At 51.4% G+C, this 12,929-nt stretch overlaps 5 protein-coding genes across 5 annotated transcripts; 1 reads left to right on the top strand and 4 right to left on the bottom strand.

Annotated features, from left to right (window-relative positions):
• Positions 1–892: 892 nt before the first annotated feature.
• Positions 893–2,329, top strand: UCRPA7_1149 (putative ankyrin repeat protein; the record flags this gene model as incomplete). The annotated part of the gene is made up of 1 exon (XM_007913736.1): positions 893–2,329. The coding sequence occupies one exon, from the start codon at positions 893–895 to the stop codon at positions 2,327–2,329; it is 1,437 nt and encodes a 478-aa protein (XP_007911927.1).
• Positions 2,330–2,530: 201 nt separating this feature from the next.
• On the bottom strand, positions 2,531–3,657 carry UCRPA7_1148 (putative pectate lyase protein; the record flags this gene model as incomplete). Its single annotated transcript, XM_007913735.1, has 5 exons — positions 2,531–2,810; positions 2,862–3,004; positions 3,065–3,309; positions 3,370–3,539; positions 3,596–3,657. The coding sequence occupies 5 exons, from the start codon at positions 3,655–3,657 to the stop codon at positions 2,531–2,533; spliced, it is 900 nt and encodes a 299-aa protein (XP_007911926.1).
• A 1,270-nt stretch (positions 3,658–4,927) lies between these two features.
• On the bottom strand, positions 4,928–6,369 carry UCRPA7_1147 (putative peptidase thermolysin protein; the record flags this gene model as incomplete). Its single annotated transcript, XM_007913734.1, has 3 exons — positions 4,928–5,239; positions 5,298–5,623; positions 5,676–6,369. The coding sequence occupies 3 exons, from the start codon at positions 6,367–6,369 to the stop codon at positions 4,928–4,930; spliced, it is 1,332 nt and encodes a 443-aa protein (XP_007911925.1).
• A 2,114-nt stretch (positions 6,370–8,483) lies between these two features.
• UCRPA7_1146 (hypothetical protein) lies at positions 8,484–9,593 on the bottom strand (the record flags this gene model as incomplete). Its single annotated transcript, XM_007913733.1, has 1 exon — positions 8,484–9,593. The coding sequence occupies one exon, from the start codon at positions 9,591–9,593 to the stop codon at positions 8,484–8,486; it is 1,110 nt and encodes a 369-aa protein (XP_007911924.1).
• A 1,684-nt stretch (positions 9,594–11,277) lies between these two features.
• UCRPA7_1145 (hypothetical protein) lies at positions 11,278–11,766 on the bottom strand (the record flags this gene model as incomplete). Its single annotated transcript, XM_007913732.1, has 1 exon — positions 11,278–11,766. The coding sequence occupies one exon, from the start codon at positions 11,764–11,766 to the stop codon at positions 11,278–11,280; it is 489 nt and encodes a 162-aa protein (XP_007911923.1).
• Positions 11,767–12,929: the final 1,163 nt, after the last annotated feature.

The following is a 12,929-nucleotide window of genomic DNA, read 5'->3' as shown; positions in this document are numbered from 1 at the left end:
CATTACGGATATACCCGGGGCTTTCCTATTGGGATGGAGAGATTTCCGCAACGCGAGTATCGCACAGCGTATGTCCTGGGCCGCGAAAAGGGAAACGACGAGAAGAGAGGATATCGCATATTGCCTTCTGGGTATATTCGACGTTATGATGCCGATGATATACGGCGAAGGCGACGGCGCTTTGATACGACTGCAGCAAGAGATTATGAGGAAGACCGGGGATCATTCTATTCTGTCGTGGGGTCTTGAGCTACCGAATCCTGCCCTAAGCAACTCGACCAGTGTCATTTCAGCGGGCATGCTGGCAAGTAAGCTATCGGACTTTGCACACTGCAGAAATATAGCCTCAAAAGGACACCAAGGCATTTCCACCAATACATTTGAGATCTCTGGTGGCTTTTTGCGGGCCGAGATTCCAATTCACGTTTCCTCGGCAGGCGAGACGTACGGACTGCTGAACTGCGGTCCAGAGGACGACCCAGATCAAGTCATTGGCATTCCACTCCATCCCGTAACAGGCATCAGACTCAACGAGCATATCAGACCTCAGGACCGATCTCCAATAATAGTTTCCAAGAGACAGACCAAAGCTGTCACCAAGACCATCCACCTCCAGATCGAGCGTCAAACTAAGGGGCGCGATAATACGAGTCGCCAGTATTGGCTACATCTAGCCGGGTATCAGAAGCTGAATCTGAGCCTGCAAGAAACGTATCCTCCACTCCAATGGGAGCAGCAGCGCGCATTAATTGCGGAAGCACGAGAAACAGACGCAACTAGCACATCGCAATATCTAGCTCGATTCCGCACCCGTGAAGAAAGTTCAGACGACATCGTGCTTGTGTTGAACTTTGAGGTACAGTCATTGCAGCCGCAGGCTCGCTGCCATGTCATGACTTTATCGAGAGATACAGCTTTGACAGATCTGTCGCAGAATCTCATCTACATGAGACCAGAAGCGTTTGGATGGCTAGGCGCCTCGCTGGATTCTCTCAATGTTAAGTTCACTGTCCAAGAGGAAAACATCGAAGATGAGCCGCTGTTCGTTATCAGGCTGGCACGGACTTCCAGCCCACCAAAATTGACGGTGAATGCGAACTTGGAACTCCAACAAGTTGCCTTGAAACTTGATTTCTTGAGCACACTGCTCGAGGAAGGTGAGACTGAATTGGAAGCAAATGGGTCAGCACAGGTCGGAAAAGGGGTGAAGACCCCTCTAGATGGAGCCAAGAGGCGCTTAGAGGCGGTGGAAGGGCAGTTGATCAAGCTGAACAAGCACGAGCGATTGCATGGTCCTGGAAACTGGCTCGAGACTATCATCAAAACACAGCTCGATGCAGGCAAGTTCAGCCTCGGATCGAAGAATATCTCTGACTCTGGATCTGCCTCCCAGGGCTCATCGAAAGCCGCCGATCGCGGGCAAGACAATAATTCACAGACACCGCTAGCGTGGGCCATGACAAATGGCCACGAGGCCGCAGTGAAGCTCCTACTTGAGAAAGCCGGCAACCTCGAGACCAAGGACGAGAACGGCGACACGTTGCTCATCAGTGCCGCAAGCAGCGGACACGAGGCCACAGTCAGGCTTCTCCACAGCCAAGGCGCCAACGCCGAGGCGAGAGACAAAGACAGCCAGACCGCGCTTCTAGTTGCCACACGCAGCGGGCACAAGGAGGTCATGAACATATTGCTTGAGAGAGGTGCCGAACTCGAGACGACGGATGAGAACGGCGACACACCACTGATATGCGCAGCACGTAACGGGGACGAGGACGTCGCGAAGATCCTGCTCAAACACGGAGCAAATCCTGAGGCGAAGGACCGGAAGGGCAGCACGCCACTGTTGTGTGCTGCGAACAATGGACACGACGCTATAGTAAAGACGCTTCTTGACATGGGCATGGACGTCGAAATGAGAGATAAGGAGGGAAGCACACCGCTCATCTGGGCTGCGTACAATGGGTATGAGACCGTCGTAAAGCTACTGCTGGCGCACGGTGCGGATATTGAGGCGAAGAATAAGTACGGCAACACACCGCTGCTGCAATCTGCATGCAAAGGGCATGAGGCGGTGACAAGGCTCCTGCTGAACTCAGGTGCTGATGTCAAGGCGAGAAATGGAAGTGGCAACACTCCGCTCCTCTTGGCCGCTGGGAATGGACATCAGGCTGTCATACGGCTGCTCATCGAGAAAAGAGCAAGTGTCAATGTCAAGAATAAGTATGGCGACACGCCACTGTCATTGGCTTCCAATGGGCACTATGCTGTGGTGAAGCAGCTGCGCGACAATGGAGCAAAGTCGGGATTGTTGGGCCGCATCTTGCGATGATAGCTCTCACGGTGCCGCCATCCAGTGAGCAGAGAGCTGTAACGAGAAACGTCAAGTTCCATAAATGAAGGATAAGAAAGTATATACATGATCCCAGATCGAAATGGAGAGCAATCCAGGGTACACCATGAACCATGCACTATGTACATTTACCCACCCCGATTCTTTTCAAGACTGCTAAGGGCATCTATTACAGTTGCATTAGAAAGTCAGAGTCTGGCCTGCGCTGGCAGTGACAGCACTCTTGACATTAGCCGAACCGAGCAGTGTGTACTCGTACGGCACGCTGGTCAGGGTGCCCTCGGGTGCGGTGTTGGTGGAGCCGCCAAGGTCCACATCGTTGACAACCGCAAAGCCATCTTCATCGCTGTCTGCGGTCTCGATCGCCTTTGTGCCAGAGCTCTCGAACACTGTGGACTCGATAAGCAGCTGGGCTCCCATTCGCGTGTTGATGCCAGTGCCCATCTCGGTGTAGAAGGAGCTAAGTTATGTTAGTGTCATATAGCCATACTGGGGTATCGAGACCACCTACTTGAAGATGTGGCCAGTGCCGAATCGGAACGAAGGTCCACGGCTGTTGATGTTGCTCCAGTGGTTGTTGGCGTAGGTGACGTGTAAGTGGCCGGTGTCCTCATCGCCGTTGCTGTCTGAGTGGCCGACAAGAGATGCTTTGAACTGTTTGCAAACGCCATTAACCAACCGTCCTTCTTCTCATCCAGAGAAGCTGTGACTTACGTGGTCATGGAAGAAAGTGTTCGAGATCGTGACATATTCACTAGCATGAGTTACATCGCAGAGACCATCATAGAAGTCTTTGTCATGATCCAAATCGCTCGAAAGATCGCAGTGGTCGACCCAGACATTTGACGAAGCTTGGATGCCAATAGCGTCGCCATTGTCCGCCTCGACCTTGCTGATCTTCATGTTGCGCACAATGACGTTGGAGACCTTGTTGATGTACAAGCCAACGCCGGTTAGAGCTAGAGGTCAGGAGGTTAGCTAATGACTCCATCAACTTTCTCTGCAAGAGGAGGACTGACAGCTGCCGGCAGCGCCAATAATGGACTTATTCGACGCGACTCTGACCTTGGTCGCCCCGGAGATGGCACCGCTTACAACAATGACCAAGTCGTCATCAGAAGTTGCCGCAGCAGTGAACTGCGCGAGCGTCGAAACGGTGGTAGTCGCGCCACCAGCGCCACCAGTGGTTCTGATAATAACATTAGCAACGCACATAAACAATCCATGGTTGTATGAAGCACCTACCCGCCGTTCTGGGTACCGAAACCAACATCACAAGCATCAGTGACTGTGGCTCGTTTCTGCATAGTCCGGCGGTGCGGCGCCGAACGATCCTGAAGGGTCGGGGTCGGCACAGCCGTCACGATGGAAGCCAGCATGGCCAGAGATGATGCAGCGGAGAACTTCATTTTAGAAAAGGGGTACAACGAGCGCAGCTCTTAGTGAATGAATAATAGTCAAGATAGTTGAAGAGATTGCAAATGAACAAGTGAAAAGAATGAACGAAAGAGCGGATGGTTGAAGTGCCAAAAGACTCAATTGAGGCCGTCATGTGGTGACATGAACCTCTTATATCGCCGTTCGAACCAGTGGGCCCTTTAGACGATGCCAAGCGCCGTTAAATCAATGCGGCGCGGCTGTCTGACCCTGCGGCGGTGTTCGAGCGTGGTGAGGAGATTGAAGGGAACGATGGGGTGGAGATGGCCAGTTTCTCCACCAAGGGGGATCGAAGCTCCTCAAGATCGGATGAGAAGACCCTCAAGCACTTACCCGGTAATGCGCTGGGCGTCGATCGAGAACACCAAAGGTGTTGCCGCCATCGTTTCTAGAAAAAGCTTGTATATCGCATAATCCACTCAGCAGTCGTCATCGGGCTTTAGACCGCGAACGGAGCGGACCAGCCGCCAAGGCGGAGGCGCCACTGGGACAATTTGTTTGGAACGGCATATGTGCAGACGGGAGTTGAGGTTCGGCCGAGAATGGCTAGGCTGATGTTGCGAATAAATTCAAAGTCAGGGGTTCGAGACGAGTTCACGGGGGGTGCTCATATGTGGGGAAGGGCATCGCAAATGGATAAATCCCCACAATCGGGTCCGCTGCCGAGCCGACGACCTGGTGAACCCTGCGACAATCAAGGGGTCCAACCTAGCGAGGATTGAAACGGGAGACCAAGTTACTGCTTTGGGAGAGCATGATCTTCGAATACAACTGTGTGGCTGACCGGTTCTTCCGGGGTGACGACCAGGCTGTTGTTTCCCAATGCGAAGCCCAATTCAGATCTCCTCATACGACATGTTATTCACTCTGCACCTCATGGCCGTCATCAGGTGGAATCATGCGACGCCGTAGAACGCCATTTCAGATGAACTAGGAGTGCCAAGGGCCTAGTCAAGTGCAACCGTTGTCGCGAATACACGCCATATCTCGGAATGCCTAACTACATGTGTATGTCCTTTGCCCTTCAAGGGAGCGTGTCTTACACAAAGCCGCAAAAGACAGTCACAAACAGGAAGCCCTAACCGAACTACATTTCATGAGGACCAATATCAGAACCCACCGACTTCCTCGACATCAGAACTAGTGACGGCGCTGCACGCCAACTTCATTCCACGCATTCCGAACAATCTTTGCAGCATCATCGCCAAATGTTTCCTGTGCAATGTCGACAGTGACGTCCGCGTATTGAAGGAATGTGCACTTCGGTGGGATGCGGCCCGAATTCATCGTCTTCCACCATACTTGGCCAGCCTTCTCCCAGCTGTATCCGCCGAACGCAACAGAGGCAAGGTAGAATGCCTTGTTCGGGATGCCAGAGTACAAATGGACACCTCCGTTGTCCTCAACGGTTATCTTGTAGTCCTTGAAGTTGTCGGGCTGCGGATCTTTGCCCTGTGAAGTGGTATCATCAGCATGTTGAGAAGACACGTTACAGGAGAAGGGAGCTTACAAAACGAGGGTCGTCGTATGCGGTTCCGGGCGCCTTCATGCTGCGGAGAGACACACCCTTGACGTCGGGAAGCAGACAACCTTCACCGATCAGCCAGTCAGCATTGGCGGCATCTTCATTCTCGACCTTCTGCTTGATCATGATGCCGAAGACATCGGAGATGTGCTCGTTCAGAGCCCCAGACTGTCCCTGGTAGTCCAATGGGCTCGTGTGTTCCGTGACAGCATGTGTCATCTCATGGCCAATGACATCAACGCACTTGGTGAAGTGGTACAAGAAGTCACCACCATCGCCAAAGACCATCTGCATCTTCTCCGGGTCCCAGACTGGACGATTGTTAGTGCTCTCAAATCTGCTATGGGTTGCGAATAGACTTACAGGCGTTTTCATAGTTGGTAGCGAAATGCACAGAGCTCACAACGTGCATGTTCTCATTGTCGATACTCTTCCAATTGAAGATGGACTCGTAGAAGTCCAGGACATGGCCGGTGTTGTCGTAGGCCTCGTTCACGTTCACATCGGTGACCGCTTTCTGCCCCTCAATACGAACCTGCTTGCCTGGGAGTGCATTCTCATTCTCGCTGTGGTTGGCGTCATAGACAGCACGGTAAAACGTGTCTGCGTCTGTTTGTTCTCCTGTCTGGCCTTCCTTGTGCTTGGGCTTACGCCTGAAGCTGAAGATCTTGCGGGCGCTGGATTCGGTCTTAGAGTCATCAGCGGAGCCACCGACGCCCTGGGTGGCCTGGTATGAAGAGTGAACCTTCTGGATGTGCTCAAGGTCGCGTTTGGCACAGGCTCTGGTCTTCTCGTCAACGTCTTTGTTGTCAACGATGTTCTTCAGGAGATAATCGGGGACGATGCTAGGGCGAAAGTTGACCTGACGACGCTGCCCACGTGGAGCAGTGAGGGCCGCAAGTCGCTGCTCTCGCTTCTGGATGATGCTCTGGTGGAAGTCTAGGGAGAATTGGGCGGTCTTCTTGTGGTGGTCATCGACCTGGGTGCTCTGGGAGATGGCATTGAGGAGGTAGGGCGGTACTATCGCGCAAATATGGGGTTCGCTGGAGGACGACATATTGGCGTGGGACGGACGGATTCGGACTAGGGGTGCGTGTGGAAGTCGAGATCGCAAGCCGCGAAGAAGCATGAAAATATCCGCTGAAGATACTGGAAATGATAATAGAGGGTGTTCAGGATTTCAGGTCAGAGAGGATAGGCTGAGAGTGAGAGGACTGGAGGAGTGGGATGCGTTCAGAGGGCACCACATTGTGAGGGGGCCGGCGAGAGAGAGAGAGAGGGTGCTTTATGTAGGTAGGTATCGTCATGCCTGTGGCATTCAGCTGGCAACGTCATGCGACCAAGGGGGAAGGCACGACCTGAGGCCTGTTGAAGACCAAAGCAGGCAAGCAACGAATCGAAAACAGGCAGGCACGAGGCACCTAAGCTCGATACGTAGCTGGGCCTTCAATGCAAGCCGTGGAAGGGGCGACGGAGATCTGGAGCAGGGGCTGAATTGGGTGTGCATCCGAAGCGTGGCAGTGATAACCTACCTCAAAGACCAGTACGCTACAGAACTCTACTCTACACGTCGATCGGACTGCTGAACCAAACCTGGAACCCATGCAGGTCTCAGTCACCCTCTCACGACTATCCATCCATTTGCATTCACGGGCATGTTGTACGGATAAGGATTCTAGGTAACACTGCCATACCTACTTAGGTGGCTACCTAGGCACATGCAGGTGGTGGTGAGGGGTATATGGGCCTGGATTGCCCTACAGAAGCAATGCGGCGGCTACGATTACCTGCATGCTTTCGGTGTTTTGGCTGGCTACCTTGCTAGGTTTTCGGGGAAATGTTTATGTACTCTAACTATGCCTTCATGAAGAGTGCGACTTCTCGATGCACTACAGACGCAGACGCAGACGCAGACGCAGAGTGATGAAGGTGGACGGCGCAGGTGACCTCGGTGAGCTCTGCGGCCTCCCATCTGGCGAGTTGACTCACTGGATGTCTACCATCTATCTGCCTGGTCTCAGTATATAGACCCAGGTAGAGACACAGACACGGCGGGCAAAAAGGCCAGCTGTGCCGCTGTGTTATCAAAGTGGCCAAAATGTCCTAGACAAGTCTCCAGCCAGGAAATCCAACAAGTAACAATTCCAATGCGTTCCTCTTCTGGCTCCTCTGGGTACCTCATGCGTCCTGTCGGGATCTGCCACGAGGATGCAGTAGCGTCGGCACACGCTCCTCCAAAGAAAGCTTGACGCAGCCATGCAGCAACATTAGCTATCTCTCCAGCGGTCGGAGTGTACCTACAGTACTATGTACATGTAGCAAGACCAGGTCGTTCGCTGGCGAATCCCAGAGGCCACGCAATGTGCGCCAATTTCCAGGTTTCAGCTGGCTCTTGGCACTGCAGCTTTCCTGGAATGAGCCCATGATGGCCTCGTCCTCCTCGCCGTTTGATGTCATCTCTGCCCGTCTGGCCCCGTCTGGTGTTTCATTCATTGCCCTTCCTGCTCATTGGCCCGGCATGCTCCAGTTCTTGCTTTCGCTTGCTCGGCTTGCTGCTTGCTGGGCATCGTTATCGATGCAGACGAAGTAAGGTGCTGACGGACTGATTCCCCACAATACAATCGAGCGTACTCTAGGAGCCATGCCGTCTCCGATGTCTTACCACATGCTGACAGGCGTCACATGGCTGAACACTCTTCAATTTCGAAAGTTAATTCAACCTCAATCTTCTTACATTATCTGACACTCCGGATTAGGCAACAAAAGCTCGTAATCATAGCCACCACGGGCGTTCCTGGATTGCCGTCCCGCCTGTCAGCCCTTCGTGCAATGCCGAAACGATCAAACCAAAGGCACGACATTCATCAAAGCGCAAGTGCAAAAGGGTATCGTTGGGCTGTGGCTGGGCCGAACTCCTACCCCTCACTACCATAATCGTGAAGTGCAGGATATTCACTCTAGTGGTGAGGAGAGGTCCTGTTTTCACTCTCTAGGTTTCTAACCTCCTTTCCGAGAGAGCCTCATAATGTCATGAGACTTGGTACAATAAGATATAATAGTTCACCGATAATGTAGTAAATAGTAGAGCGTTACAAATCTCAACCTCATGAAGCCGTGGTGTTTGCGTATAAGTATAGGTGGCAAATTGAACAAGAATTGGAAGAAAAAGAGTTACGTCTTGATCTTGTCTTCGCCAAGCCCACTTCTCCATGACTTCAGCGTTTCCACCCATTCTTTGCTAATCCCAACGTCGTTGATAGACCTTCCGTTATCAAGATCTGTCGCCTTAACCTCCAGCTCTAGATCCTCAACAGACCTGCAAGGTGACTCGCCGATCGTCCAGTAAACGTGCGCAAGCGATACCTTGATTGCAAAGACGACGAAGTGGTTTGAGCCGTTGAAGTACGAGACCCGTTCCGCCATTTCCAAAGCCTTCAGCCAGCACGACTTAGCTTCGTTCCAATCGCCCAGGGAGATTGACAGCCTGGCGGCCAGACACCACACGTATGTGAGGTCCGTCAGCATTCTCTGCGATGAAGTAGCGCTGTTGCTCTGGTTGTTGATACTGTCGGCCTTCGCTTTCAGAGTCTGGCGCAACTTGAGCAACTGCGTCAGAGCGACATCCAACGCCTTCTGGCCTAAGAGACAGGCAACTAGATCTAGCATTAGACTGACAGTGTCTTGACGGCTGTCGTTCCCGGCTGCCTCTCTTGTGGCTATAGCTGGGAACAGAAGCTTGCCAGCTGCTTCGTAACGGCCGGTCTCGATCATGATTTCCGCGAGTTGTTGGATCGTCCAGCCCTCGCCCAGTGAGCCGGCATATGTACTAGCATCTTCCATATCGGGGACAAGCAGTGACTTCAACACATCCTCCGCCTCACCCCATCGTTTCTTTGAAACATAGAACTCCGCCAAGGATCTGTCTCGGTATCGAATGACACCACGTTCCTGGAACGAAGGTGGCTCAAACGGCTTCCACGCCAGGAGATATTGAAGAGCTTCTTCTTCTCGGCCATCGACGATGAGACTATGAGCGAGAAGAACGAAGACACAGCCATGCATAGAATTTGCAAGATGGTTGGGATTTCTCAAATCCGGGTCCAATGCGTCAGGGTCTCCGCTGAGATCAGGTCTGTTTGTGACGAAAGCAGATAGTATCTCAATGCCCTTTTCAGCTTTTCCCAACTCAGGTAGAACCTTGCCCCGCCGTTCCGTTGTGAACGCAACCAGGAAGTCATAATCCGTCATTAGACCGACTTTGCCGCTGTCCTTGGATATCATCGGCAGTAGAGCCTCGGCAATGTTAACAAACTTCTCGCACCATTCCGTGTTGGCAAAATGGTAAGCCGAGCAGAGGAGACTGATTGCTGTTGCACTGATAGATGCTGCTTCTTGGGTTTCCCCAGCCTTGGTGATTTCCTTCAGACGTTCACAGCAGTGCTCAACCTGTGGGAGAAATTCGATGCTGTAGGACGTATTCCTAGAAGATGTTAGATTCTGACATAAAGAAGCCTAGATATATATCAAAGTCTCGCAACGTACCAGTCATCCAGACTTCCCCTAGGGTATGAATGGCTCAAAATGCGGAGTGCACAGTCATATGACGACCGGCGAAAGTCTTCATTTGCTCGCATCAGGCCGCAGAACTGAACAAGAGGATGCAATACAAAACCATTATTAGTTGTTCGTCCGACTAGTGAGAAAGATTGCAACACCTCCACAGCATCATCGAAGGCAATCTCATCTGAGACGAGATCGACGAGAGCTTGCGGAACACCGGATCTATCTGCGGAAAGCTGAATCGCCTCGCCATCTCGGCCATAAGACAACTGGGTGGACGTTCCGCGCTTCAGCAGTGAGTCTGGAATATAGGAGTAATTGTATTGACATAATAAGAGAAGTAGCTCTGCAACTGCTGGCAACTCCTCTTCTATTCGATTGAATGTGAGTTCCCAAGTGGCGAGGACAGTTTTCTGATATTTCGAAAGCTTGGATCGGTAGTCCAGAAGTGATTCGCGTCGGCTCTGGTAGAGTTCGAGGTAATGTTTGAATGACTTTTTGCGAGCTTGAATATAAGCTCCGGCTTGATCTATGGCGAGAGGCAGGTAACCAAGTTCTTGAACAATGGAGCTTATTGCAGTGGTCTCTTCGTCGTCGAGTCCTGGTTTCGGTGCAGCTCGTTTTAATAGAAGCTCTTGTGCCTCATCGTGCGAAAGCATTTCCATATGAAGAGCCAGTGTTACAATATCAGGATTATCCACTCTCCCGTCTCTACTAGTAATAAGCACATCACCGTGATCAGCAATTGGTAAGAGCGATCCGAGGTCCACTTCATCAACATCGTCGGCGTTGTCAAAAATGAGAAGCCACTTGGTATTATCAATTCGAGATAGCCACCTTCGAACAGATTCGATCTTATCTTTATCAGATGCAGCTTGCGCAAGTTGAAGGAGACTATGAATTCGGACAAAGTCATGGGCTGCCGAGCGTTCTGAGACCGAGTTGATAAAGAATACATGATCGTATTCCGCACGATGGCCAAAGGCAAATTTCAAAGCGGCTTGCGTTTTCCCGCTACCCCCAAGCCCATATATGGCGCACCGGCGTTGCCCTGGATTGCTTTCTGAGGCCCTTTTAAAATGTTCTTCGATTTCTTTCAGGAGAACCTTTCTCCCCACGAATGTGGTGGTAGGATGTTGAGGCACCTCGAAGTGCTTTTCCATGTTTGAGGCAGTATCACCGTACGATGGAGGAGGCATTACGGACTGCATGGCGTTGATGAGGTGAGAAAGAAGTTGGTTGTTGCGGTCCTGTAGGCTCGTTAACTTATCTTCGGACCTAATGCTTGATGTCTCGAGGCGTGCGAGGGTGGATTGAAGCACGTCAATTGTTTTACTAAAGAGGCCATTAGCTAACTGGTTTATCAAGATTCTGGTTCCGAGATGGCTCGGCTTGCCCGAACTACTCACGTTCCTTCAAGGGATAAGCTCAGTGTCAGAGTGGCCTTGTAATCACGGACGACCATCAGTAGCCTTTGAATGTATTCTCGATTGAAGGGATATTTGACTCTCTTGAATAGTCGTTTATACCTGGCTCCGGTCTTTATATTCAAGCCTTCATCGGCAGGCGTCACAGTCATTCCACATTCATCCAGAACTGCCAGAGCTTTTGCGAGATGGGCCTGGCAGCCAGCGATTGCTTTAGTGAGTGTCTGCAGATTACCATCTGCCTCCTTGACCTCATTTTCACTTCCTTCGGAGCTCTTGGCTTTGGCTTTGAAGGTCTCCTCGATGTTATGAATTGTCTCTGTCAGCATCTGAAGCTCCTCAATGAGGGCTTTAACCTCCGCCGGAGCCTCCTTGACCGTCATGGCATAATTGTTGAGTGCAGAGATGGTCTGGATGGCAAGAGACACGGCACTCGCTGCACTAACTGTGATGCTAAGTGGATCCATTATGGCGTCGTCAGGCCGCTGCAGTAGAGGCGAATCCGGAGCGGGGTGAGCGGAGCAAACACTACAGCACAAGGCAGATTAGTTGGCGATTTCGCGCCACGAGAACGCCCCGCGCGTGTCTACCAGCAAGTTTCTATCTAGGGTCGTTCCGACTAGTCATTTATTTGGCGTATTGGAAAATAGAAAACTGTATCCAATTGCGTGATTGAAGATACGGAGTCTTGCCTTTCGAATTGGATGAAGAAAAGTGTCGAGGCTCGCTCAACTCGAATGATCTGATCGGAGAGCCGACCGTATTGCCTTAAGTGTGTCTATTTATCTGCCTGCCTGCCTTAGAGCCTCGTCTAACCAACTGGGCGTGGATCATCTGTCCATACAGCCCTGGTCAGCCAATATGTGACCTGGTGCTGATGCTGGCCGGCGGCTACGCGAAGTCTCCTTAATAATGGATGTAATTATCATATACAACCCCTCCCAATACTACACTTCATAAGCTTCCCAACTTAGCTGCCTGCTTTTCCTAAGCCAGTGTACGTTTTTTAGACGCGCGGTTACACATTCTGCACTGACGAGATCAGGCAGGAGTCAAACTATTCTCTCTGTTAAAAAGTTCTCAACAATCGATTTGTGAAAAGCGACGACCGCAGGTCTTCAGATTGGTGTCAAGCTACATCACCTATTTAGAAAGCCATGTTCAGTAGAACCAAAGGTATTCAGTACAAGCAAACACTTGGCAAATGTCGCAACTCGACCAGAATCTCAATGACATTGCAGCCCGCATTTTCATCAAATGAAGTTGACCAGCCCACGAAACTCCTTTACGAAATCCTCATCAAATTCATCCACCCATGCCGGTTCTGTCGCTAATTTATGACTTGCCGATGATGCTCTACGTCGGTTGTCCTCGTCTTCAATTGGTGTGTCGGGTCCAACAACGCTCGTTGTGACTGGGCTTGTCTCGCCTTCTTTCCTAATCTCCAAGCAGTCCTCATCTGGCTGTAAACATGAAGCACAGGACTCCCGGTTGTCTACCCCAGCAAGCGGCTCTTCGTCACCCGAGAAGCAAAGATCTTCATGATTGTTCATTTGTTGTATGTCCACTCCTTCTCCTTCGTCGTTGGAGAACGATCCCGTCAAATCCAACAAGACAACTGCCTCGCGTA

This window comes from Phaeoacremonium minimum (assembly GCF_000392275.1).
Source record: "Phaeoacremonium minimum UCRPA7 unplaced genomic scaffold PA7_03_scaffold_62, whole genome shotgun sequence".
Taxonomy (NCBI): Eukaryota; Fungi; Ascomycota; class Sordariomycetes; order Togniniales; family Togniniaceae; genus Phaeoacremonium; species Phaeoacremonium minimum.
Note: the sequence above shows the minus strand (reverse complement) of the source record. Positions and strands in the feature narration are given on the sequence as shown.